Below are 24,520 nucleotides of genomic sequence, written 5' to 3' on the forward strand. Positions count from 1 at the left end.
GTATCCCAAGGATGTGAACATTAACAAGGATTTAAAACATGTAGCTTTACAGAGTCGCTGGTATGCTGGTCTGGTTGCCCCCCTCTCCCCACCCCCCTCCCAGCCACATGCACACATTTATCTTCCCAAACAAAAAAAGGCTGCCTTGGTCCCTAAACAGGATTTAAGCACTGTTCACAGATGTAGGCTTTCTATAGATCCACTAAGCAGCTTCTTGTAAAAACTATTTTTTTTTGAGAGCCAGTTTGGTGTAGTGGTTAGGAGTGCGGACTTCTAATCTGGCATGCCAGGTTTGATTCTGTGCTCCCCCACATGCAGCCAGCTGGGTGACCTTGGGCTCACCATGGCACTGATAAAGCTGTTCCAACCTAGCAGTGATATCAGCGCTCTCTCAGCCTCACCCACCCCACAGGGCGTCTGTTTTGGGGAGAGGAAAGGGAAGGCGACTGTAAGCCGCTTTGAGCCTCCTTTGGGTAGGGAAAAGCAGCATATAAGAACAAACTCTTCCTCTTCTTCTTCTTCTCTTCTATTTGTGTAACTGAAATGAAAGTCCTGCAGGCAATCAATTTGCTCAAGAAACATAATAGGCTCTCTGCCTCCCTACAACTGTTGGTTTTCTCTGCCCCCCTACAACTGATGGCCGAAGTGGTTTGTGTACAGTCGCTCAATCTGAAAGGTTAACTTTTAGTTCAGTGCCAGTTTTGTTTACACAGAAACAGATGTCCTCGTCCCCCAAATTTTAATAGCTCACGTGGACACACACATTACAAGTCTCATCATAAAATTCTCTCCCAACTTGCCAGTCTGGAACTGCATTGACGATTAACAGTTTTGAAGATTACAGACCATTAACCATATCCTGGTAATCCAATTTTACAGATTTTGTAAAAAGAATTTTAAAGAAAGGACGCTGGAACATGGCAGCTAGGGCTGCCAATAAACACCTCTGCAGATGAGATCTGCTGAGTGCTTCTCTAAAAGATCCCAAAACCTGACGCTATTATACAAGAACGACACACAGTGGTATCTCAGAATCCAATGCCTTCAACATACACACAGACACACCCAACAAAAACAGCAATGAACTGGAAAACACAAAGCCAGTTATTTCTAGCTTCATATACAGTACTTTTCATGGCATCCGAGACATCAAAAAATGATAACAAGCAACAGCTTGAGTACACACACTTTACACTATTTATATACACACTTTCAGCTGTCCCAGTAAGTAGTTTGTTGTTTCTCAGAAGTAGAATGACAAAGATCATTAACGATTTGGCATTGAACACGTTAAGTAGTAACATTCTGAATTACCTAGTGCAAACTATGAGTTTGTTATACTGCAAAGACATACCCCGCTTTTCATTCCTCAGGTCTTTAAGCCACAAAAGAAAAGATAACTAAGTTTTCCACATTTCTTTCAAGATCGCTATAGTCAATGACTCCTCGAGAGGGGGGGGGAAGCAAACACTTCTTTAACACCTAGTGTGCTACTCTAAGTCTATGTTGACACATCTCCCCAGTTTACACAAGTCAGTGTTTGGTCGTGCACCAAGAGGGCACTCCCATCCCATTGCCCGTGGGCTTGACAGGAAGAGAGAGCCGTCTTCCTCGTGACGCCTAGCAAGTCATCCTCGCCACTCCGTACTCCAGGCTGACCACGCCAGGCTCTGTTTTGGAGAGCTCTTCCATATACTCGCTGTATCGGTTGTCTGCTGCGTTGGCGCCCTCTATCGTCCGGAGGCGGTCATTGGCCCGCAGCAGAGGCTGCTCTTTCTTGAAGCACTGGAGCGTTTTATGGGCCGGGGACCCCGGCTGAACAGGCCGCAAAGGTTCCTTGGTGAAGGATGCGTCTGACTCCTCCTTGGTGGTGTGATACCCCAATTTCTGGAATGGAAGAGGGATTGTTCGGTCAGTCGTTTCCGAACCCTTTTGCATCTCCACTGTTTCCACCTCTCCTGGTTACCTGTTACTCACGCTCAGTCCTCAGCACAGGGGGCTCCTCACCTTCCTCTCTGAACACACAGGGGTGGAGCCAGCAATGCGCAAATGGGAAAAGACGTTTACTTAGTGCCGTTCTGCTTGCAGAAGGGATAGGAGCAAAACCTTGCACAACATCTCCCGTTCCTGGCCTAGTTTGCTCATATAGACACCGACACACGTATGTAAGATCATGTGCGGCAATTCCCCCCTCCCCCACACTGTCAGTTATTTTGCAAATGAAGAAGCTGCCAGCGTCACTTCCTGAAACCCTGGGTTTGGTTGCACAATATCTTGTACAAGTGGAAAGGCAAGTCACAATCCAGCAAGTCTGATGTCATGCCAGCAGCTACTGCGGTCTTTTCCTTGTGCTTCTACTTCTGCAACAGCTCTTGCATGAGTGGGAATTTTGCACCGGAGCCAACACATTAAACAGCCACTCGTCCATCTAGCCTAGCACTGTCCTCCCCAGGTGTGGTTTTTCAAGGTCTCAGGCACTGAAAGACTTCCCCTTCTGCTTTCCCTAATCCATTAATGGGAGACAGCAGGGAGTCAATCTGGAATTTCTGCATGCAAGGTATAGGTATTCTACAACTATTGCTTCCCCCAAATCCACTCATTGCCACGGGCAATCCTTGCTTGCTTATAACATCAGATCCTCCAGATACCCTTCACCCTTTGATGCTCCTGAAATTTTTACCCACTGGTGTTGGAAACAGCATCTAGTGCAAACACTAGAGGGCTACCATGCTAGTCAATGTATACGTCATCTAGCTATGAAGGTGTTCTGTAAAAATGGATTGACTCATCTGACATATGTGCTGAACTGGCTCCGAATTGAAGACTGAATCAGGTTCTAGGTGCTTGGACTTACCTTTAAGGTTCTAAACCAGGGGAAGTCAAACAGCGGCCCTCCAGATGTCCATGGACTACAATTCCCAGAATTCTCCTGGGAATTGTAGTCCATGGACATCTGGAGGGCCGCAGTTTTGACTACCCCTGTTCTAAACCATCTAGAGCAGTGGTCCCCAACCTTTCTGAGGCTGGGGACCAGCAGGGCATCGGGCCGCGCCCGTGCAATGAGCAGGCGCAGCCTGCACGGGCGCGGCCCGGCCCTGATTCCCTCTCCCCGCACCCCCCCCCCCCGCAGTAAGAAGCTTCCAGGGCCGCAAGCTTGCGGCCTGGGAAGTTTTTTTACTGCGGGGGGGCGGGGAGAGGGAGCCGCAGCCCGGCGCCATGGCCTTCGCGGCCCGGCACCGGGCCGCAGCCCGCAGGTTGGGGACCACTGATCTAGAGGACCTTTGTATCTGCGGGAACACCATTTCCTTTATGCCACACAGAAAAAGCATGCAACATTTGTTCAAGATCCCTGGCCCCAGAGGAGTTAAATAGGCCTCAACCGGAGCCAGGGCCTTCTCTGCCCTGGTGTTGGCCTGGTGGAATGCTCTTCCAAGCGCAATCAGGGTCCTCTGGGACTTAAAACAGATTTGCGGGGCCTGCAAGACAGGGCTGTTCCTACAGTTGAGGCCCACAAAACATCAATCACTGGCCTCCCTACAGACAACTTCTGCATGCCACTTCCTCATCATATTATAGCACTTTGTTCTCCCCTCCCGCCTATTGGACAGAAGGCCCAGGGGGGTGGGGCTCTCAGTTTCAATGTAAACTGTTTTTTTAAAGTTTTAACCAGTCCCCGAATAAAAATTTATTCCCACTTTAATGTGACAGATGGGTTGAGAACTGCATTTTTCAACACCGGGATAAACTTTTTAGGAAAGAGAAAAGCAGTCCTGATGGAATCAGAAACAAAACCAGCTGTTCCCCAATGCTCACCGCTTCCAGTTCCTTAACGTCCTTCTCCAGCAGCTTATTTTGTTCTCTCATGTTCATGACATGGTTGAGCACAGACTGCCGGGGATGCATGGTGTGATCAAACTGATGGTACATGTTTCTCCAAAACCTGCATGCATCAACCATAAAAACAGTTTAGCGCACTGGGCTGATTGCTGAAATGTAAATGGGAAAAAAACTAAATTAAAACTTACTTAAAATTAAAGGAAACGGTGTCAGGCTCCAGAACTGGAAAGGACTGTGAAAAATGCTCATTATAGATGGGATTTCGGTATTTCTTTTGTTCAGCCAGGAGGAAAGGCCACAAAGAATAAGTCTTCTCTTTCAGTCTTAAAATAAGGAGAACATAAAATCAAACACTGTCAGTGGCAGAGAAACTTCACTACTGTCTCGTAAATGGGCACTTCATGTTAGATTTTTAAAAGCAAACTGAAAGGCTTTGGACAGCCCAGACTACTTCAATCTCATTAGAGCAAGCTTTCTTAACCAGGGTTTCGTGAAAACCTGGGGTTTCTCAATGACCCTGGGCTTCCCAAATGGGTGGGAGTTGTATGTCAACCAGTTAATGTTATCCACTATTCTTATAGCAGGACAATGAATCAAAAACCCACTTTGTACAATTGTTTTAAGAAGTCTCACCAGCTCCTCAGCTATGCGTTATCACAAAAGCCCTATTAAAGAAGTATAAGAGGGACAGAATTCAGAACTCTGACAGAATTGTAGAAGTCAACCAACAATATTAAATCAAAGAAGTGGGAAGCTCCACAAAGAATCACAGGATGGGTCCATGCATAAGCATTTTAATGCAAACAAAAGGGTCCCTTTTCCTATAATCCTGTAGATTTGACTACTTGTTCCTACGACGTGCTGTAATGTACAGCATGTGTCTCTTTTGCTCCTTTTGCAAACAAAACAAAAACCACCATTACTAGGCAATGTTAACGTGCATCTGGGAATATGCCCATTGTCCTGCTGTTCCTGAATGCAGAGGCACCTGGGATTCCAGGAAAAGAAGTAGGGTAAACCCACAGATACCAAGATCAGAAATGGGGATCATCAACCCCCGGTCCGCGGCCCGGTACCAGGCCTCGAAGGCCTCAGTATTGAGCCAGCGGCGGCCACGCCTGCCTCTCCCCCCCACCCCCGCAGCAGCCGCTTCACTCGTGGCCCGCCTACCTTCTCGTTGCAAGGGGGGAAGAGGCAGGCGCGGCCGCCAGCACGCCGTTGGACGCAAACGCACATGCACGGAACTGCTGCGCATGCGCATTTGCGCCCCCTGATGGTGCAAATGTGCATGTGTGGCAACTCTGCGCATGCGGGTTTGCATGCAGCTGCTGTGCGTGCCCGGCACCCAGGCCACCGGCTCTTCCCCACCACTGGAGGCGGTCCTCAACCGTAAAAAGGTTGGGGACCGTTTGGCACAAATTTATTTAGTAAGCCAAGCTGCAATATCAGATTTTCCCTTAAAAAAGACAATAATTGAGATCACTGGTTTGCGGACCCTTTGCTGCTTTTCAGTCCAAGAAAGCATGGCCCTTCACCCACCACAGATCATGTCTAACTATTGTGAGCATCTAAGGAAGATCCCCCAAATCCTCCAGTTAGGGAAGAAGCAGGAAGGATTCAATGCCGGGCAATGCATTTTTATTGAAACGAGTCCTACTTGAGTTCCTCTCGCTCTTTTTGGCAGTTTCCAATGAAGTTTCCAAATTGGCAGGAATGGACGTGCTCGTGGATCTGGAGAAGAAAAGCCTCGTTGTACTCAAAAGCTTGTGGAAACTGCTCTGTCAGATGCCAGACGCTTTCCAAAAATTGGGCAAACACTGGTGAGATTTCCTTTGAGTCTCCATCTAGTTGGCCACATCTATAAAATCAGAGACACCAATGTAGATTTTTTTTCATGCTACACAGGATTACCACTACAGGACTATCTCTTGATACATATATTGGTTTGACAATAAGGGAATTGGGATTCCTACTTTTTGCTGGCAACCCTATTCTACAAATCATAAGAACTGCAAGAACACCTTCATGATAAAACAACAAGGGGATGGATATCTACTACATTTCCCATTTACAGCAAAAGGTGGAGCGATTCCTGCCAATTCCCTCTTCCGGCTATAGACCCCTGCTTTGCCCCAATCCTGCAGGAGCAGCATTTCAAGGACATCAAGGGGCTGCATTGGGAGGGAAGCGGCAGGAAAGTTTCGTTCTGCTGACAGTCCTTTCTTGTAGTGGAAAACCTAGCCTGCATCCAACCAAGAGGAATAATGGACAAAGTTTTGTCCTGTATGGTCACATTATAACAGACTGTACATGTATCAAGTTTGGTCTCATTTACTAGACAAAGATTACTGAATATATACAAAGAAAAAAAGCACCGGTCAGGATCCAGTTTACTTCAGAGGGACATACCTCATTGCTCCTGCCTCAACAGCAAGCCCCTATTAGTTTCAAAAAGTTTGCAAGGCAGCTGGAGGTGGGGCATGCCGAGAAAAGCATTTGCAAAGTATTTCTTGGGCCTTCTTTGAATCTTGGTTGAGGGATACCCAAGTACTGCTAACAGCCCAGAGAAACATGTGCAAGTAAAAAAAAATTTTTTTTAAAATATTCTGGTTGCTAAATCTACAACATAGAGTTCAGGTCATACCCAAAAATCAAGATTAAAAAAAATGAAATTTAGAAGTTTTACAAGCTTATCAAAAGCCATCTCGGGTAGATTCTGGAAAGTGGCCAGATTATAATATATTAACATATATTAATATATCTTTTTGGGGATTAGCTAAAAGTTGTGGGAACATTTGCATATGAATACATCAAATACTTTGGCCACCTCATGAGAAGGAAGGACTCCCTGGAGAAGAGCCTAATGCTGGGAGCGACTGAGGGCAAAGAAGAAGGGGACAACAGAGAATGAGGTGGCTGGATGGAGTCACTGAAGCAGTCGGTGCAAACTTAAATGGACTCCGGGGAATGGTAGAGGACAGGAAGGCCTGGAGGATCATTGTCCATGGGGTCGCGATGGGTCGGACACGACTTCGCACATAACAACAACATGCACATGGAACAGGCAGCATGAGCAAGCTGAATGTCACCTGCAGTTCTCCAAAGGCAAAGAAGAAAAACCCTGAGTAGCATGATTACATCTGGAACATACAAGTCTCACATTAATAGGCTGACAAGCAAGAGGTGCCACATAGTTAAAAAAAAACCCAGATGCCCTGAACTTTCCCTACCATCTTGGATTGGGAACCCCACTGGGAAAATCCCACTCTTTAAGATGTTGCAGCCCAGCAAGAGTTTTCAAGCCAGATAAAAGTTCCTGTGAGGCAAAGAGATTGCACATCCCTGCAAAGTTACAAATATCCAGAAATGAAATGTCTGAACTGACTGAACATATTTAAAATATATGGTGGAATATGCAATTGGAAGTGCTTAATGCAAGAAGCTATTACCTATCTGAAAACTTGTGTCCAAAAGCAATCCAGTCTTTTTCTATTAAAACCTGTAAGAAAACAAGGCATCAGTCACGAGGGAACAAACTGTGCTCCCAGAAACGCTTTCCTTCTGCGCATACGCTGCACATTTCAGTTTGGATAACCTCTCAGTTTAAGCTGTCACTTTGGATTTCTCGGCTTGGTTCTCAAATATGAAGGTAGCTCTCAGAAAAGTATTGAGGAATGTTCATCTAAAATTGTGGGAATGTTTAAGTGACATCAAGTCTCTCGGGACTTGGGGTGGCCGTAACTAAACATAACCCAGTTTGCTGACATAAGTACTTACCATGAATCCTTTAACTGTCCTATAAAAGGGATCCAGCAACAGAGAGCCCAACGAACACACCTGGGATGTCCGGTCCCAGCCATCAGAACAATGGACGAGCACACTCGCGCCCTCAGAGGCTATGGCCTAGAACAGGACGAGAAGCCTTACTTATATCTGTGCCACAAAGAGGAGAGATGCATCCTGCTCATTCAGTCTGTTCCAAATATACTGCCCATGCTATTTGCAGCAACAGGCTTTGATCATCACTTGCAGCTTCCCTGATAAACCTTGGCTTGGATCTGCTCCAGCAGCAGCGCAACATGCTGCAGGGAATTCTGAATGCATTTGCAGCTCTAACCATCTAAGGGAGTAGAGACAGAAAGTTGGGCAGTACACTACCCCCCCCCCCTACCAGCAAGTGGTCAGCACTGTTACAGCTGTTAATACAGAAAGGGTGTGGAGGACACAAACAAGATCACAAAAAAAGTCAAATTCTTTTGTATTTCCTTTGATATTGGCTTCTTCAGAATTTGGGCAACATTTTACCATAGCCTGGGCTGTAACCCGGGGGTCGTCAACCCCTGGGCTGCAGCCCAGTACCAGGCCGTGGAAGCCTCAGCATCGGGCCACCGCTGGTCGCACTTCCCTCTCCCCCCCTCACGAGAAGCTCGCCGGGCCTTGAGCGAATCGACCGCTTTGGCAGCCGATTTGCTTGCGGCCCGGTGAGTGCTGCGCTGCGGGGGGAGAAGGTGCGGCGCAAAGCTGCCGTGCATATGCGCCGCCCGGGTCTCACTCTCCCCCCCACTACTGCAGGCTGGTCCCCAGCCTTAAAAAGGTTGGGGGCTGCTGCTGTAACCGACTGTCAAATGCAAACGTATCTTCCCACCACCCAAAAGTTAGAAGACGCAAATTACTTTAGCCAAGAAGATCGCAGCCTCCAGCACGGCTTTGATGTGCCGCAGCCATCCCGAGCTCTCCAGACCAGACAGAAAGTCGTTGACTGAAAGCCCTCTTGACCCACAGACTAGAACAGAAAGACACCTGGAGGTTGTTCAATTCAAACAGCAGCAGTTTCTTCTACTAGGAGTAAAAGTTACTCTTAACTTTACAGAAGCGTCTGAATTATTACTTTAAAGAAACCAGAACTTCTAGATCTCAGAGCTTGCTAATTATATGAATAGAAAGTTCCTTTAATTCCACCACACATGGAAACAAGTGCTAGACTGCTGGTGTTGTCAGAAATGTGACAGTGTTAACGCGAAACGGAGCTCCCAGAATATGTGTTACTTTGTGTAATACAGTTTTGTAGGGAGCAGAAAAAAGGTGCTGCTCACAATGCTAGCAACAATGACATATAAAGCAAACAGATACATCGTCTCCCCACCCAAGCTTTAGCTCCCCTGTATGCTTGCTGAAGCCATGGAAGCAAAATGCCTTTCCCATTGCACTATAGGTATGAGCGGAGTTTCTTTGCTACTGACTCCCCTCTTTAAAGGGATGCATTGATCACAGAAACTGGACATGGTTCTGTAGTGTGTGGTCCCATGTTTGTAGGGAATCTCATCTGCCCTTCACACTTTAGGTAAGCTGTGAAAATCAACACATGCAGCTGCAACAAGCACAGCATCCATGTGAAGTGGCTCTTCCTTTGGAATAATGAATCTGTTACAAGCAGGGTAACAAGTTAGCCTAGCTGGAGCAATACATTCATGAGATTCCCATTAACTCAAAGCAGTTTTTTTCATGAGTTACAGTCAAGAGACTGACTTATTGCAACGCTGGGGTCAGCCCAATTATTACGTCAAATACTTGTTCAATCAGAGAAACCAAAAGGTTTTGTTTGATGGGCAACGGCTAATGGGTATTCCCCACAGATTCCTCAAACAATACAGATGGCAAGAGCTCATGGCTCTTCCTTGCTCATGTGTACTCACAAACATGGCATAATGAATTCAGTATTTTATGTAACACACTTTCTTCATGCAATACTCTTTTTTTTCCTTTTTTTTTTAAGAGACCTCTGTTTAAAGCCTTTTATATGCACCATCTCCCTTACTCCTGGTGGGAATACATATATACACATACCTTCCAGCAGTTTCTGCAGGCTAGATCTCATTACGTGGATGTTCTCAATACCAACAAACTGGAATCTTATATTAGAATAGTTGTCTTCATTTTCATAACCTTTACCTGCTGCTCTGTTTGCCATTGCATTCAGCTGAAAGGCCAATGAGGTAAAAGGAGTCATAAGGCAGGGAAGAAATAAGCTTTGATGCATTCAGGAAGGACGCTAAATGCAAGACCTGGCCCCATTTGGTTTCCAAATTTTAGAACAATTCTGGGAACGTGAAGCCACCTCACTAACCACATTGACTTTTGGGTACAGACAGTGGTTAACGAGGTTACTTGGTTTGGGAAGGGAAACTGGACAACCTCAGAGCCACATATACAGAACAGCTAGATCTGAGTCCACTGGCACCTAGCTACTGGCTGTTCTACTGCTGACCAACACAGCTACCCTCTGAAACACATGGTGGATGTGTAGAAACAAACACTGCCTATGTGTCCAAGAGACAACAGTCAAGATCCCAAGGGAACAGCCTGAATGCAAGTGATACAGCAACCTCCTGAAGCTAAGCCAGTCTAAGCTAATACTTGGATCGGAGGCCAACTGGGAACGCTGCTTTGGGTTTTTTTGGGAGGGAGGGGAAGCAGAGTATTACTAAACCCCAGGGCTTAGACATGCTCTGAGAGGACCTGCCTCCCTACCCCTTGAACCACATCACTAACTGCTTTATGGTTTGAACCGAGTTCACTGGCACCTTTTAAGGCCAACCAAGTTTTATGAAAGAAATATAGCTTTTGTGTGCAAGCACACTTCTTCAGATACAGTGGGACAGAATATCCTCAACCATTACATATAGCAAAGGGGGGAGGGGTAGCTGCCAGGCGGGGCTTGTTAAAATCAAGAAGCTTAAGTAACTGGGCAATTATAGCCAAGATTGGATTGTGGTTTGATTTGTGGTGTGGAGGACTACAGTTTTGAGAAACGAAAGTGCTTAGAGTTAGTTGCACAGTTCTCTGGATCTTGACCAACAGCTGGATTGAGCAAGTAAACAATTCCTCCCAAAGTGGTCCGACATCGTTACAGGTGGGGACCAAAGCCGCAGATAAACAATTCCATTACTGCCCTCAACACTGACTGATCTGTCCTTTAGTACAACAATAACTGTGCTCCTTCCTATCCCAGAATCACAGTACTAAGATGGGAAAATTAGCGACTAGAGGGAGCCACATACCTTAGGCCTGGTGTCCACAACATACATGTAACGATTAGTGGGGTTGGCTTTGCTGATTGCTTGCAACATGTGCTCATCCTCCAAACACCTGGCACTGAACCCTGAGAGGGGCTGACTACATCTGCAAATGGCAGCCTGGCAAGAAGGTAGAGAGAACAGAAATAAGGAACAGGCCGTCAGAGACCGAAACAAGCACTTCAGAGGACAAAAACAGTGTCCAGAATCTGGTCCAGAGGTTCTAACAAGAGCAGTTAAGACCAGAGCCGTGATACCTCTGAACATGCAACGCTTTCAGAGGACGCCTGAAATGTACATTTTGCACATAGCTTGTACTTTAAAAAAACTGGCAGAGCATCTATCTACTTCTTAGGGAGAAAGCTGAAGATGATGCATCCAAGTTAAGTTTCTTTTAAAAAGACTCAACAACCACATGCAGACTGGTTTCAATTTCCAAGACACAATACTTTCTTTGTAAAGCAACACTCAAGGTATTAATTATAGCTTCAATCCTTTCCTTCCCCTATCCCTGGGAGGGAAAGACTTTTGATGTATTCACACACACACCCCAACATAGATAATGGTTATTATGAAAAGCCTTAAAGCTCTACATCTTGAAGCTTGACAAAGTCAGCGCAGCTGTAGGGACCATATTGTTATATGCCAGTTACACCCATTTTTGCAGAACTACAATAGATCAAGGGGGGCCAGGGGTCCCACACTTAACCCTCTTGCCTTTTCCTCTGCTGGGAAATAGCCTTTGGCCCATTTGCACTGAAAGGAAATCAGACTATACCTCATTATCTTTACGATAATATGACAGGACAGGAAACCTCCCTTTGCTTCGGAACTTAGAACTGCCAACTATTATGGGCTTGCTTGCACTCCTGGGAACATACAGTTCTCTGGGATACGTTTCGCAGATCTGCAAGAGAGAGAAGAATAAAAGGAACTATAATGAACATCCACACACTTAAATGGTGCGCGGGCAGACATCCATTGAAATCAACCCGGCAGGCCTCATCGGGGAACCATCTGGGGTAGTCAAACTGCGGCCCTCCAGATGTCCATGGACTACAATTCCCAGGAGCCCCTGCCAGCATTCGCTGGCAGGGGCTCCTGGGAATTGTAGTCCATGGACATCTGGAGGGCCGCAGTTTGACTGCCCCTGATCTAGGATCTAGAGATGGTCAAGAGCTAACAGGTGAAGGAAAGTTGCTCATAATGTTACATTAGTAAGGAAATAATGTGTGACTGGGCCCACTCGCCTAGCAGAAAAAGTCAAAAGCCCGTATTTTAAGAGGCTTCTTGTTACTGAGCAGGATTTCCATTGCCTGGCAGGAGCTCCTCCCATGCCCAGCTTCCTCAGCCCCTCGCAGGACATCTTTTTTGACCTTCCAGTCTGAAGAATTTGAAATGCAAAATAATGACTGGATAAACACTAAGATACGTCCTTCTCTGCAAATATACTCAGGGGCTAGGTGCTTATTCAATACAGAAAAGCCTGTGACATTGTCCATTAAGCACTAACTCGGAGGACACAAAAGAATGGGAATGTGTCATAAAGGGACATGAAATTAGTCATCTCAGGCCTCAGATTCTAAACGTTATAGTTCTAAAGCTGACAGTCAACAGAAGGACCTAAAGGCAACCAATGGCTTGAATATTGCCTATATTTCTGAGGGAGTATGTGTGTGCACACATGATTCTCACTGATTCCTTCCTCTGACCAAAACTCAACCCCAACCCCTGCAAGGCTGCTCTGTGGGACCCCCCCCCCGGATTCATTTTGGAGGGGAATCAAGTTTCCTGCCATAGGGGAGGATCAGCAAAACTCAACCCCACCATGCCTACATAAGCCTAGGTAGGATCAAAGCCATTTGGTAATGAAATGCTCTATTGAAGAACCCAGAATGCTAGATGAGATAATGCTTGATTACATTTTTGGGAAAACCAGTACTAAAAATCCAAGAGACAGCCCAATACAACCCTGGAGTAAAATTCTCTGGACATGACAAATTTACAGTACTATTAAGGTAAAAGGCAAAATAGTTATTAAAATATAGAAGAAAGAATAGGGAACTGGGGCCGTGGACAGAATTACCCAATTAGCCTTCGGGCAGTGAAAAGCAGGGTATAAAAGAAAACTCTTCTTCCTCTTCTAAATAAAACCAACTTCCAGCATTGAAATCAAAACAAACATGCTAGTTTACATACCTATCTCTGCTAGGGAATGAAAAAGGCAAATTGTTACCAGGGAAATCCATGACTGGAAGGTTATCCACAGCCTCCCATTTACAGCCACCTGGGCTCCAATATAACAGGGAATAAACTCCTCTACATTATTTACCCGCTGATCAAAGAGGAGCACCCACCAGCTGTGTACACTCAGGCAATGAACTCCATCCAGATCTACCAAAGGGTTGCAGAAAACAAGGTATCCAAACTTTTTAAACAGAGTTCTCCCTTGGGAAGAAGGAACAAACCAGATTCTCTCCCAGTGCCAAAGGAAAGCTCTTGCAATTTAGAATGTTCCAAAAACCCCACCTTACAGCGAATGGACTCTTCTAGAATTCTTCTTCTGCAGGGCAGGTAATCTCTTACCTTATAGTCACGATTCGCATCTGACAAATGCCAGTTGGAGTTAGGCACGCCCATCCGATTGTACTCTTCTGTGAGGTCAATAAGCTGCCAGCCCTGCACTCGTTCCACCTCGCTTTGCTTTGGATTGTACGAGAAGGCATACAGTTCATCGTATCTTGCTAAACAAGCCAAGAGAAAGGGGGGGGGGGAGAGAAAGTGACTTCTGGTGCTTTGTTCTAGAAGACCCACCAAAGGGATACAGTAGTTCAATGCACACCAATGATGGAGGCACGAAAGCCAGTCAATTACCTGGTTTAGACAGCTGAACCAAGGAATTATAGATATCATGGCAGTCCCTTTCCCTGGGGACAATGAAATGAACTATCCTGAAGTTTTTGCACTGGATCACCAGAGGGCAACCTGATGTCGTCAAGGCTAGTTTCTCGACAGCAGCAATATGGTGGTGCAGTATCTGTAACACACAAGGACCCAGGAAGGGTGACTGATGGGTCTGATCAATCCAACTTTATTTATTTATTTTATTTATTATTATATTTATATATCACCCGCTCCTGAGGCTCAGGGCGGTTTACATGGAACTGGAGAAAAAGAACAGTGCAAATAACACGATAAATTGAACAACAGCAATACAGTCTTAACAGAAGAACAATAACATAATGGAACAAACATGGTGAGAAAGCTCTTTCTATCCACTGGCTTAAGAGCCTCTTGTGGCGCAGGGTGGTAAGGCAGCAGACATGCTGTCTGAAGCTCTGCCCATGAGGCTCGGAGTTCGACCCCAGCAGCCGGCTCAAGATTGACTCAGCCTTCCATCCTTCCGAGGTCGATAAAATGAGTACCCAGCTTGCTGGGGGGTAAACGGTAATGACTGGAGAAGGCACTGGCAAACCACCCCGTATTGAGTCTGCCATGAATACGCTAGAGGGCATCACCCCAAGGGTCGGACGTGACTCAGTGCTTGCACACTTTATCCACTTGCTTAATTTTACAAATGTGTCTCATGTGCCATCTTGTTAATATTTCTGTAAACTAAAAAACTTTCAACACCTTCATGTCTCCTCCTGGGGAAGGTGCTCTAGCCCCAGGATAATTTTGATCACCCTCTGCTGTAACTCTTCCCACATTTCACTATCTTTTTTTTTGAGATATGGCAACTAGAACTGTATTCTACCTATTCAAGGCTTTTTCTCTGTGATCCTGTTTCTAATAACCTGCCATCTAAATCTAGCATTTTCCCTCCTGCCTTACTCCAAACCACCATTTTCATCAAGCTATCCTCCAGGCCCCTCAAGATCTCTTTCCTGATCAACCAACAGCTGTTCAAACCTGCATTTCAATTGAGGACTTCTACCTTAAAATGCATCACTTTACTGATTCACACTGAGCCTCATTAGCCATTTTATTTCCGCTTATCCAGTTTGAAGGGGACCCCTTCTTGAGCTCTTTGCAATCCGCTCTGCTTTTTATCATCCTGAGTAATCTGGTGTTATTGGCAAATGTTGCCCTCCTCATTGCTCTCCCCCAGTTGCAGACTGCTATGAACAGATTAAAAAGCATCGGTCCCAATACAAACCTGTTGTGGAAACCCACGTCTTACTTCCCTCCATTGCAAGAATTACTGCAATGAGTGTCAAAAAGAGGCAGTTTGGTGTAGTGGATAAGTAGATTTAGCAGCTTCTAATCTGGTGAGCTGGGTTCAATTCCCTGCTCCTCCACATGCAGCCATCAGGATGACCTTGGGCTCATCCCAGTCCTGCTAGAGCTGTTCTCACCCAGCAGTCCTGCCAGAGCTCTATCAGCTCCACCTCCCTCCCAGGGTGTCTGTTGTGGGGAGAGGAGGGGAAGGTGATTGTAAGCCGCTTTGAGGCTCCTTCGGGTAGTGAAAAGCAGGGTATAAAAATCCTCTTCTTTTTCTTCTGTTCATTTATTCCTCCTCTCTGCTTCTTCTTGGTCTAGCCCATGATTCACAATCCCTTTTGTTCAGCAGCTTTGTCAAGAGATCACTCTTGTTCAGATACTTGTTAACCCCACCGCAAAGAACATTAAATGGAGAGTAGGATAGGATTTAACTCTTCAGAAGCCATGCTAATTCTTCTTCAACAGGCTGGCTGGCCTGTAATTTTTTGGACTGGCTCTGGATTCCTTTTTAAAAATTGCCATTTGTGTGTTAAGTGCCATCAAGTCACTTCTGATCTATGGCCACTCTATGAATTAATGACTGCCAAAACAGCCTATGGTTAACAGCCTTGCTCAGGTCTTGCGAACTGAGAGCTGTGGCTTCCTTTACTTAATTAATCCACATCATACTGGGTCTTCCTCTTTTCCTGCTGACATTAACCTTTCCTAGCGTTCTACATTCCAGTCCTTTGGAAGACAGATTTGAGAGCCAATATGGTGTAGCAGTTAAGAGCGATGGCCTCCAATCTGGAGAACCAGATTTGATTCCCCACTCCACATACAGCCAGATGGGTGACCTAGGGTTATTCACAGTTCTCTTAGAGCTGTTCCTGCAAATCAGATCTATCAAAACTCTCTCAGCTCCACATACCTCACAGGGTGTCTATTGTGGGCAAAGGAAGGGAAAGGTGTTTGTAAGCAGCTTTGGGACTCTTTGCGTAGCATGGTATAAAAAAACCAGTCCAGCAATACACAAAGTACGTTTGTTAGATCAGGATCTTCTACATCTGATGTTCTTAAGAATGCTTGGATGTATGCCTGTTCGTTTTTTTATTTGTATGTTTAGCCTTTAAACTTTGCCTCCTCGCCTCTGTTTGGTTCATTTCTTCCAACAGCTTGGCAAAAAAACAGTGGCTCCACTGTGAGTAACTGTAACACATTTTCTGCAGTGAACACTGATTCAAACAATCCATTGTTTCTCTGCAATTTCCCCATTTTCCTTTAGCAATTCTTCCACTCCTTTGTTGCGCAAGGCCCCCACCACTTCCAGCAGCTCGTTTCCTGCTTCTGCACCGTCTAAAGAAATGTTTATTGTTAGTCTCAATAGCTTCAGCACTACGCTCCGCGGTCCCTTTCCACCTACGTTTCTTGTCAGGCTGTTGTGTCTTTTACCAGCGCCTGTAATAATTATAATTTACCTTGTCTGGGCAAGACTTCCCTTGTCTTGCAAACTTTGACAGCTTGTCTTTGCTTGATGGTAACACCGGCATCTTCTCTGATTCCTAATCTGCATTGTATATACTCTGAACTTCCATTATGATGAATTTAAGTGATTTCTAAGCATACCAAAAAGGATCAACCCACTTTAGCCTCAGCTTCCTTGCAGCTTATCTGTTCACTTTTGAGGTTTCCTCTCTGGATATCGAACATGGGTGTGGACCTACTGGGCAATCTTCCATTTACAAAAAAGCAACATTCTGAGCTTCCTAATTTTGTGATCACTATTCCCAATCGATAGAAGGTGCCATACCACTTTCACATCGCAAGCTGCAACATCCCAAACACCAGTAGTCCATAAATTCTGTACCATTTCTCATAACTTGAATTCACATTTATCTGGCCAGTTTGTGGGTGGCTGAAATAACCTATTATTTCATAACTTCCTTCTTGGATGGCCTCCTCTATTTCTTTCTTCACTTCCAGATCACCCTTCAGAGATCTGATCTGCTGGATAATAAGAAGTTCCCAATGCTAAGTTATTATGGGCCAGGTATTGCCACCTAGGCGGATTGGGGAAGGATCTATTCCAGTTTTCTAGTTCATGCCCTCTCTGTTAAAGTCGCTCTCCTTCTGACACATCCTTCCTGGTCCTTCCTAGATAACTTTATTCAAAGATAGCTGTATCCCACTGACTTTCCCCAGGTTCCTAAAATTCTTACCTACATCTGTGTTTTCATTTCAGTCTTTGCTTGGAGGTTTCTACTATTTATATATAAACACCTATACTGTGTTTCTTTCTCCATTTGTTTCTTTCTCCAAGCACCCCCCTGAGCATGCAGTTTCCCACATTGGCCTTTGGTCTCCTTAAACTGGTCAAGCTCTGGCCTGATCCTGATTACAATACCAATTAGAGCATTATCTACCCCTCAGGAACCAGTTATCTTGAACTGGGATGCTCACTGGCTCCTCTCAATTCTTCCCCAGGAGTTAGTTTAAAAGCTGCAGCCTTTCTGATGTGAAGCACCAGGAGTCTGATTCCATTTCTGTTCAAATAGAGCCCCTTTTAATAGATCAGCCCCCAACCACATAGCACCATTGTTGCATTCACAAACAGAAGCCTAACCTCTACCTTTCCAGCTGGATCAATAAGTGGGAACAGGCATCCCATCTGAGAAGGCCACCTTGGTGGTCCTGGGCTTCAGCCTCCTACCCAGCAATCTAAATTTTACTTCTCAAACCCCAGAATGACACTTTCTCCTCTGTGGCAAACGTTCTGAGCTTCCAACAGTGCTGACGATATTACAATATTACTTGGTCATCCCCCACACTACAGCTCCCCTCTCTAGACAGCACGTCTTGCCCGCAATCTTCTCCCCAGATAGCCCAGCCACCCTCTGGTCAAAATGCTCACCACAAACTCATAATCTATTCATTCCTAAGGATCAACCTCTTGCACATCACAAGCCAGGACACTGATTTGTGGGCAGTTATGCACCTTAGTTCATTTTGCCCTCAGATGATGCACAATGCAAAGGAACAAAGTGTGATTAAAGCTGCCTTTTGCAACTTTTTGACTGTTGAGAAACCCCTGAAACATTCTTCAGGCTTTGAAGAACTCCAGAAATGGTACAATCATGTTGAATACAGCTGGGACGCATAGCTATGTACATCTCCATGTGAGGCCCCTCCCTTTCCCATCCCCTCCAGGCCTATCATTGGCCATTTTGGGAGAAGAGGGCAAGTTGAAATGAATATATAAGAAGAAGAGGGGGGAAGGAGGGAGGAGGAGGAGGAGAAGAAGAAATGTATAGAACTGTATTAACTCCCACACATTTGGGAAACCCTTCCAGGGCCATCACGAAACCCTGGTTGAGAAAGCCTGGATTAAAGGAGTGAGGGACAGTGCAGTGAGAATCCTTACCCATGTCTCTTTCTGGTTAGCGTCTATAAATAAGAGATGAGTGGCTGTCAGGTAAAGCGTTCCAGTTTGTGACTTGCTGCTTGTGCTGAATCTGTCTAGCAATTTCACCTGTTCCACCTGGAAGTGAAAGTGAAAAGGAGGGAAAAAAGACATTCCCGTGAGGCACATATAAAAGACAGCTGTGACATAGCAAAACTCCAATCATTTGGTATGGTTTAAAGCTATCTGGTTAAAAACCAAGGTAGAAAAGGCTAAGAGAGCAACGTTGCCTATTTTTGATGACAAGCTAACAGTAAGACTATGGGCAAAGAGCTCTTGATCATGTGGAGCAAACACTTCTTTTTTCCAAAGAAATCTCTTCTGCATCTGCCTAGAGCAGGGGTAGTCAAACTGCGGCCCTCCAGATGTCAATGGACTACAATTCCCATGAGCCCCTGCCAGCGAATGCCTAGAGCTTGACTGGGTGTGCTGGAGAATCTGTTGTTCTGCATCTCAGGCTAGGGGTGTGTGTGAAGGCCCCCCAGGGACAGTGCATTTCCTGAAAGATAGCCAGGAAGTCACTTGGCTGAGAAACATGCACAGGTTCCAGTCTGGCTCATCTGCACAGCACCTGGGAGACAAATATCCTGATGCACTCTCGCTGAATGAATTGAAATTTGGTTGAAATTAACTCAAAAGAATGTTCAGCTAAGCATCTGAAAGAAGTTCCTGACAGAGCAGTTGAACCAATGGGTTTAATTCACAAGAATTTTGGGTTAAACATCCAAAAGAAGTTCCTGAGAGAACAGTTCCTCAGTGGAACAGGCTTCCTCGGGATGTAGTGGGTTCTCCTCCTTTGGAAGTTTTTAAGCAGAGGCTGGACAGCCATCTGATAGAAATGCTGAATATGTGAACTTAGGCAGATTGTAAATGGGTGGGCAGGAAGGGATTGTGCCAGTACTTGGCTCTTGTGGCTCTTTCTTGCAGGCCCAGGGAAATGCCAATTGCTACTTTGGGTTCTGGAAGCAAATTTCTACCAGGCCAGGGTTTTTTTTTTGGGGGGGGGATTATCTGAGCATGGAATTGGGTCACTGTGGGTGAGCAAATAGTTGTGAGTTTCCTGCATTGTGCAGGGGGGTGGAACAGATGACCTTGGAGGTCCCTTACAACTCTATAATTCTATGAAGATGACAGAAAGCACACCTAGGAACTACTCCGCCATCCACAAAGCTGGGCTCCAGGACCACCTTCAAATTTTTCATCTGACCAGTGTCAGTCAGCCAAACACAGTCTCAAATGGGCCAATCAACCTTCACCCAACCCTTCTGACCAACATCACTCAGAACCCTGGCTCAAGAAACAGAAAGCTGCTTGGATTACAATCTTAGATTGATGTCATTGGCTTATTGATGACATCTAATCCCAAAGCTCAAGCAGCTGAATCTAAGTATTAAAGAACAATTCAAAGAAAAGAGAGATCTGAGACATACCATGTTTCAGGCCCTAGAACAACTTTTCCATCTCCTTAATGCAAACCTATTCTGTACACTCTGATAAAAGAACCCAAACCATCAGAGGGCAGCACCTGTAATCCATATTCCCTTTTACATACATTCCAATATTATTCGATGCATCCATGAGTTAAAAGCAGGCACAAACCTAAAAAGGAGGCCCTGCCTCTACCCATTTGTGTACAAAGCTCGTCCATTAGAGAAAACAAAGCTCTTAGCCACAAATTAGAGTGGATCAAAGGCAATTTTTAAAAAAATTATATGCTAAAAAGTTCACTCACTTTCAACCTGATATGAAACTATTCATCATATTGTCTGAATTCTATCTGTAAGGCATCCCCCCTAAAAAAGAGAGGCCTGAATCCTATAATTTAAAGAAGCAAACAAAAAACAATGAAAGAAGCACTAGAAGTTTCCGCAAGGATTAATTCCTCTTACTTTCTTGCCAGAATCACCTCATTAGTGCTAACTCAAAAGCTTGCCACGAGACTTCCATCAAGAGCTCTGCCATTAGATTCAGAGAGAGCACATCTCTCTCAAGTTCTGTATACAGCAGGATCAGAACTCAGGGGAGAAAGCTGCAGTGAAAGAACATGCTGCATCAGCAGTAAAGATGTTTGCAATTCCTGGATATCATCTCATCATAGATACCTGACCTGGCTAAGTGCATCTAATTATTTAATCCTTGGCTCTTTAAAAATGTCAACAACACAAATCAGTATCTATTAAGTATGTATTTTCAGAATTTATTGACCGAATGAAAGTTACTTCAGTCCATGCTCATGTGCAGCAAATGGGATGCTAGAATTTCAGTCAACAATTTCAACCAATATAGAACCGAAGCAGCCTGGTAACTCGGAAGCAGCTACACAGCCAAGCAAGTCATGAGTCAGCCGTAAATGAAGTGAACCCTTCAAGGATAGACTTGCCAGTTTTATGAACAACTGAACCCTACCTTGTCACCCTATGCAATTCATGATATGCATCATCAATGCACATCCATGAATAAACATTCCCAGAAATGAAGGTCAACTGTACAGATACCTACTCTTCAGTACAAGAGCCAACGTTTTAAAAGACTGGCCATTTTGAAAAATACTGACTGTAAGCACATTAAAAATAAACCCATGAAATATAATTCCTTCTCTCCCTTAGCAAATTTACAGTTCAATGGTCAGGTTTTTCATTTTAGGGAAACAGCAATCAAACTGGCAGCCGAGAGCCTGAAGAGCTGTTAAACTGTTTGCATTGCCCTGCACATTAGAACCAAGAAGGTGCAAATGTATGCACTTAAGGAGCGGCAATCAAAGGCTAAATTGGTATAAAGGAAATTGACAGGCCTCCAAAAGTATTATGAACAAATTCTATCCATTTTGTTTCCAATTTTTGGTTTTTGTTCTGTATTTTTCAATCTCAGTTTATGATTGTCATTATTTTCATTATGGCTGCAATTCCGTGCACACAAGACATTTCTCTCTGGACTGTTCTAGCATTAGAACAGCAATTCATTTCAGCTTGCTCGCTGAAATGTCAACAGTAGATTACCCAAGAGTTTCCGCCTTCCCTTTTGTCATATTCTGATAGAAAAAAAATTAAGATGAAGATACTGCAGGTCAGTACAGAACAGCTATAAAACTTCACTGTTGTTCCATAGCTTATCCTGTGCTTCACTTGATGGTGGCCACTCCATATTGCTTAGTGGTACTTACATAATACAGTAGGGAAAGATCAACGACCTTCTGTAATACAACCGAGCTTTGGCTGCAATAAAGTAACTAAATGGCTGCAGAGCAAGATTTATCCTCCCACAGCTAAAGCACTCAACCCTAATCCTGTTTAAAATCCCATTACTTTGGAAAATTATTTCTAGTCAGAGTTCTCTCTGCCACTCATATAAAGAAATGCTGCTACAGATTTAACCCTGATGATGGAATGGGGGTGGGAAAGCAAAAAGGGAAACTCGCAATTTGTCTGAAGTATTTTTTCCACATTACTACAATTCCATTAATTACAAGAGAACTTAAGATGCTAACTGACAAGAATCCCTTACTCAGGTTTCCACTGGAAAGATCTAGTAAAAAGAGAAGGGAATAGAATATGGAAAGTGCTTTCCACTCCTAAGTACTGTGATCATAGAGGTAAAACAGAGTCTCTCTTGTTTGGCAACCCCATCAGAAAATATTGTCACGAAGGAGGAAAGACATGCAATCATGCAAGACATGAATCTATTTTATTATTTGGACATTATAGTTAACACTGCCAACTGATCCATGTGCTTTTAGGCTGCAGACCATCCAAACTGTCAGAGCAATTATGCATAAAAGTATGCAATTATGCAATTATGCATAAAAGTCTTCCCCAAAGGACACATGGCTTTTTTTATATATGTGGGAAGTGAAACACAAAAAAATGGGATCAAGAGTCTGGCTCCTTCAGTCCTTCATTTTGCCTATTTCATCAACTCTCTGCCCTGAGCAGTTAATGTTAGGTAAAGTAAAGCTTGGAGTGGGTTGAAAGACAAGGCAATAAGTGATTTTTTTTATCATGCAATGTCCAACAAGGAACTATTACAGGGAAAATTTTACATAATAGACTCTCACCGTGCCCACCTGACAAATAATGGCATTGCTAGAGGAGGTAGAGGAAAGGACCTAATAAGGCCTAATGATCCCGCTATTGCCAAGGATGCTTCAGAACCCCGCCCACTTTTGTTCCAAACACTAGAAAACTGTGCACTACAGTCTTCATCCCAAATTTAAGCATCTTTCCCCCGATGCACAATAGGGCACCATTGATGTCAGGCTCAGCTCTGGACAAGGCACACCAAAAGAACATCACCTGCACCCCGGCGGGTGCAGATCCCTTTGGCTGGGCGTGGGACTAAGATTTTAAAAGCGGGGATCTGAGAGCAGCTCAACCCCGCTGGCGGCTACCCAGACAAGCTTAGGAAATGTGCCCCGCCCAAGGCAATAGCCGTGAGTTCCCCCGAAGCGCGTCCCTGCATCGTCCCTGCGTGTTTAGCGGGAAGCGGAGCCCCACAGCGGAGCGCGACCAGAAGCCACCGGCCGCAGAACCGCAACCAGCTCTGGCCGCTTCGCCATTCCTCTGGGGCAGGGGTAGTCAAACTGCGGCCCTCCAGATGTGTGTGGACTACAATTCCCATGAGCCCCTGGCAGCAAATGCTGGCAGCGAATGCTGGCAGGGGCTCATGGGAATTGTAGTGCATGCACATCTGGAGGGCCGCAGTGTGACTACCCCTGGGGGGAAAGCAACTAAAGCCCCCCCCAGCCGCTTTGGCTGCCCCCCTTAGACGGGCGGCTTGTAATTCTGCAGCCACCCGGGCAGTGTCCGGAGAAGGCCTTGCGCGAGGACCCTGCCCGGGAGCGCCGCACTAGGCCCGGCCGCGCTGCGTTACCTTCGTGGTGCGGATGTGCTCCATGGTGCCGCCGCCGCCGCCCCTTTCAGACAGGCACCTGGAGACGCTTCCGGACCACCGAGCTGGAGGGAAGCGCGCGCGGCTAGGAAGAGGGCGGAAGGGCCCCACGGCGCCCCCTGCAGCAGGGAGGACGCGCAGCAGGAGAAACACGGCGAGGGTGAGGGAAGGTCAGAGCGATTGCGACAAAGGTCTGCTGGTCTCTTTGGGTCCAGGAAGCTAAGTAGGGTTGGCCCGGGTTAGCATTTGGATGGGAGACCTCAAATGAACACCAGGGTTAGGATGAGAGGTCAGGCAATGGTGAGACACCTCTGGATGTCTCTAGCCTTGAAAACCTTATAGGGTGGCCCTGGTGTTTTGAGCTATCAAATAACATTTGGGGGGTGTACAAGAAGATAATAGATCCTTTCCCAATGTATACAGCCCTGATAAAAAGGCAAAGTTTATTTATTGCTAGTAGCCCAAGGCTGTCCCAGTCTTAGCAACAGAAATATCAGTACAAGAATTTGTTGTTGTTGTTGTTATGTGCGAAGTCGTGTCCGACCCATCGCGACCCCATGGACAATGATCCTCCAGGCCTTCCTGTCCTCTACCATTCCCCGGAGTCCATTTAAGTTTGCACCTACTGCTTCAGTGACTCCATCCATCCACCTCATTCTCTGTCGTCCCCTTCTTCTTTTGCCCTCGATCTCTCCCAGCATTAGGCTCTTCTCCAGGGAGTCCTTCCTTCTCATGAGGTGGCCAAAATATTTGAGTTTCATCTTCAGGATCTGGCCTTCTAAAGAGCAGTCAGGGCTGATCTCCTCTAGGACTGACTGGTTTGTTCGCCTTGCAGTCCAAGGGACTCGCAAGAGTCTTCTCCAGCACCAGAGTTCAAAAGCCTCAATTCTTTGACGCTCGGCCTTCCTTATGGTCCAACTTTCGCAGCCATACATTGCAACTGGGAAGACCATAGCCTTGACTAAACGCACTTTTGTTGGCAGGGTGATGTCTCTGCTTTTTAGGATGCTGTCTAGATTTGCCATAGCTTTCCTCCCCAGGAGCAAGCGTCTTTTAATTTCTT

At 45.4% G+C, this 24,520-nt stretch overlaps 1 protein-coding gene across 1 annotated transcript; it reads right to left on the reverse strand.

The window, feature by feature from the left end:
- Nucleotides 1-722: 722 nt before the first annotated feature.
- Nucleotides 723-23,592, reverse strand: MTMR6 (myotubularin related protein 6). The gene is made up of 14 exons (XM_077341736.1): nt 23,440-23,592; nt 18,535-18,651; nt 13,785-13,947; nt 13,497-13,654; nt 11,689-11,817; nt 10,896-11,030; nt 9,682-9,814; nt 8,511-8,620; nt 7,615-7,740; nt 7,287-7,336; nt 5,495-5,695; nt 4,026-4,160; nt 3,814-3,940; nt 723-1,887 (listed from the first exon to the last, which is right to left on the reverse strand). The coding sequence occupies exons 1-14, from the start codon at nt 23,461-23,463 to the stop codon at nt 1,621-1,623; spliced, it is 1,875 nt and encodes a 624-aa protein (XP_077197851.1). The 5' UTR covers nt 23,464-23,592; the 3' UTR covers nt 723-1,620.
- Between the last annotated feature and the right edge of the window lie 928 nt (nt 23,593-24,520).

The sequence above is a fragment of the Paroedura picta genome, chromosome 6, assembly GCF_049243985.1.
Source record: "Paroedura picta isolate Pp20150507F chromosome 6, Ppicta_v3.0, whole genome shotgun sequence".
Lineage (NCBI taxonomy): Eukaryota > Metazoa > Chordata > Lepidosauria > Squamata > Gekkonidae > Paroedura > Paroedura picta.

Bases quoted from the DNA above. Each gene is read 5' to 3' on its own strand.
- MTMR6 (XM_077341736.1), bottom strand. From the start codon at position 23,463: ATGGAGCACATCCGCACCACGAAG. The intron at 13,948-18,534 runs GTAAGGATTCTC...TGTGTGTTACAG, and splicing joins CTAACCAGAAAGAGACATGG to ATACTGCACCACCATATTGC. The intron at 11,818-13,496 runs GTAAGAGATTAC...TCTCTCTTGCAG, and splicing joins ATGCGAATCGTGACTATAAG to ATCTGCGAAACGTATCCCAG.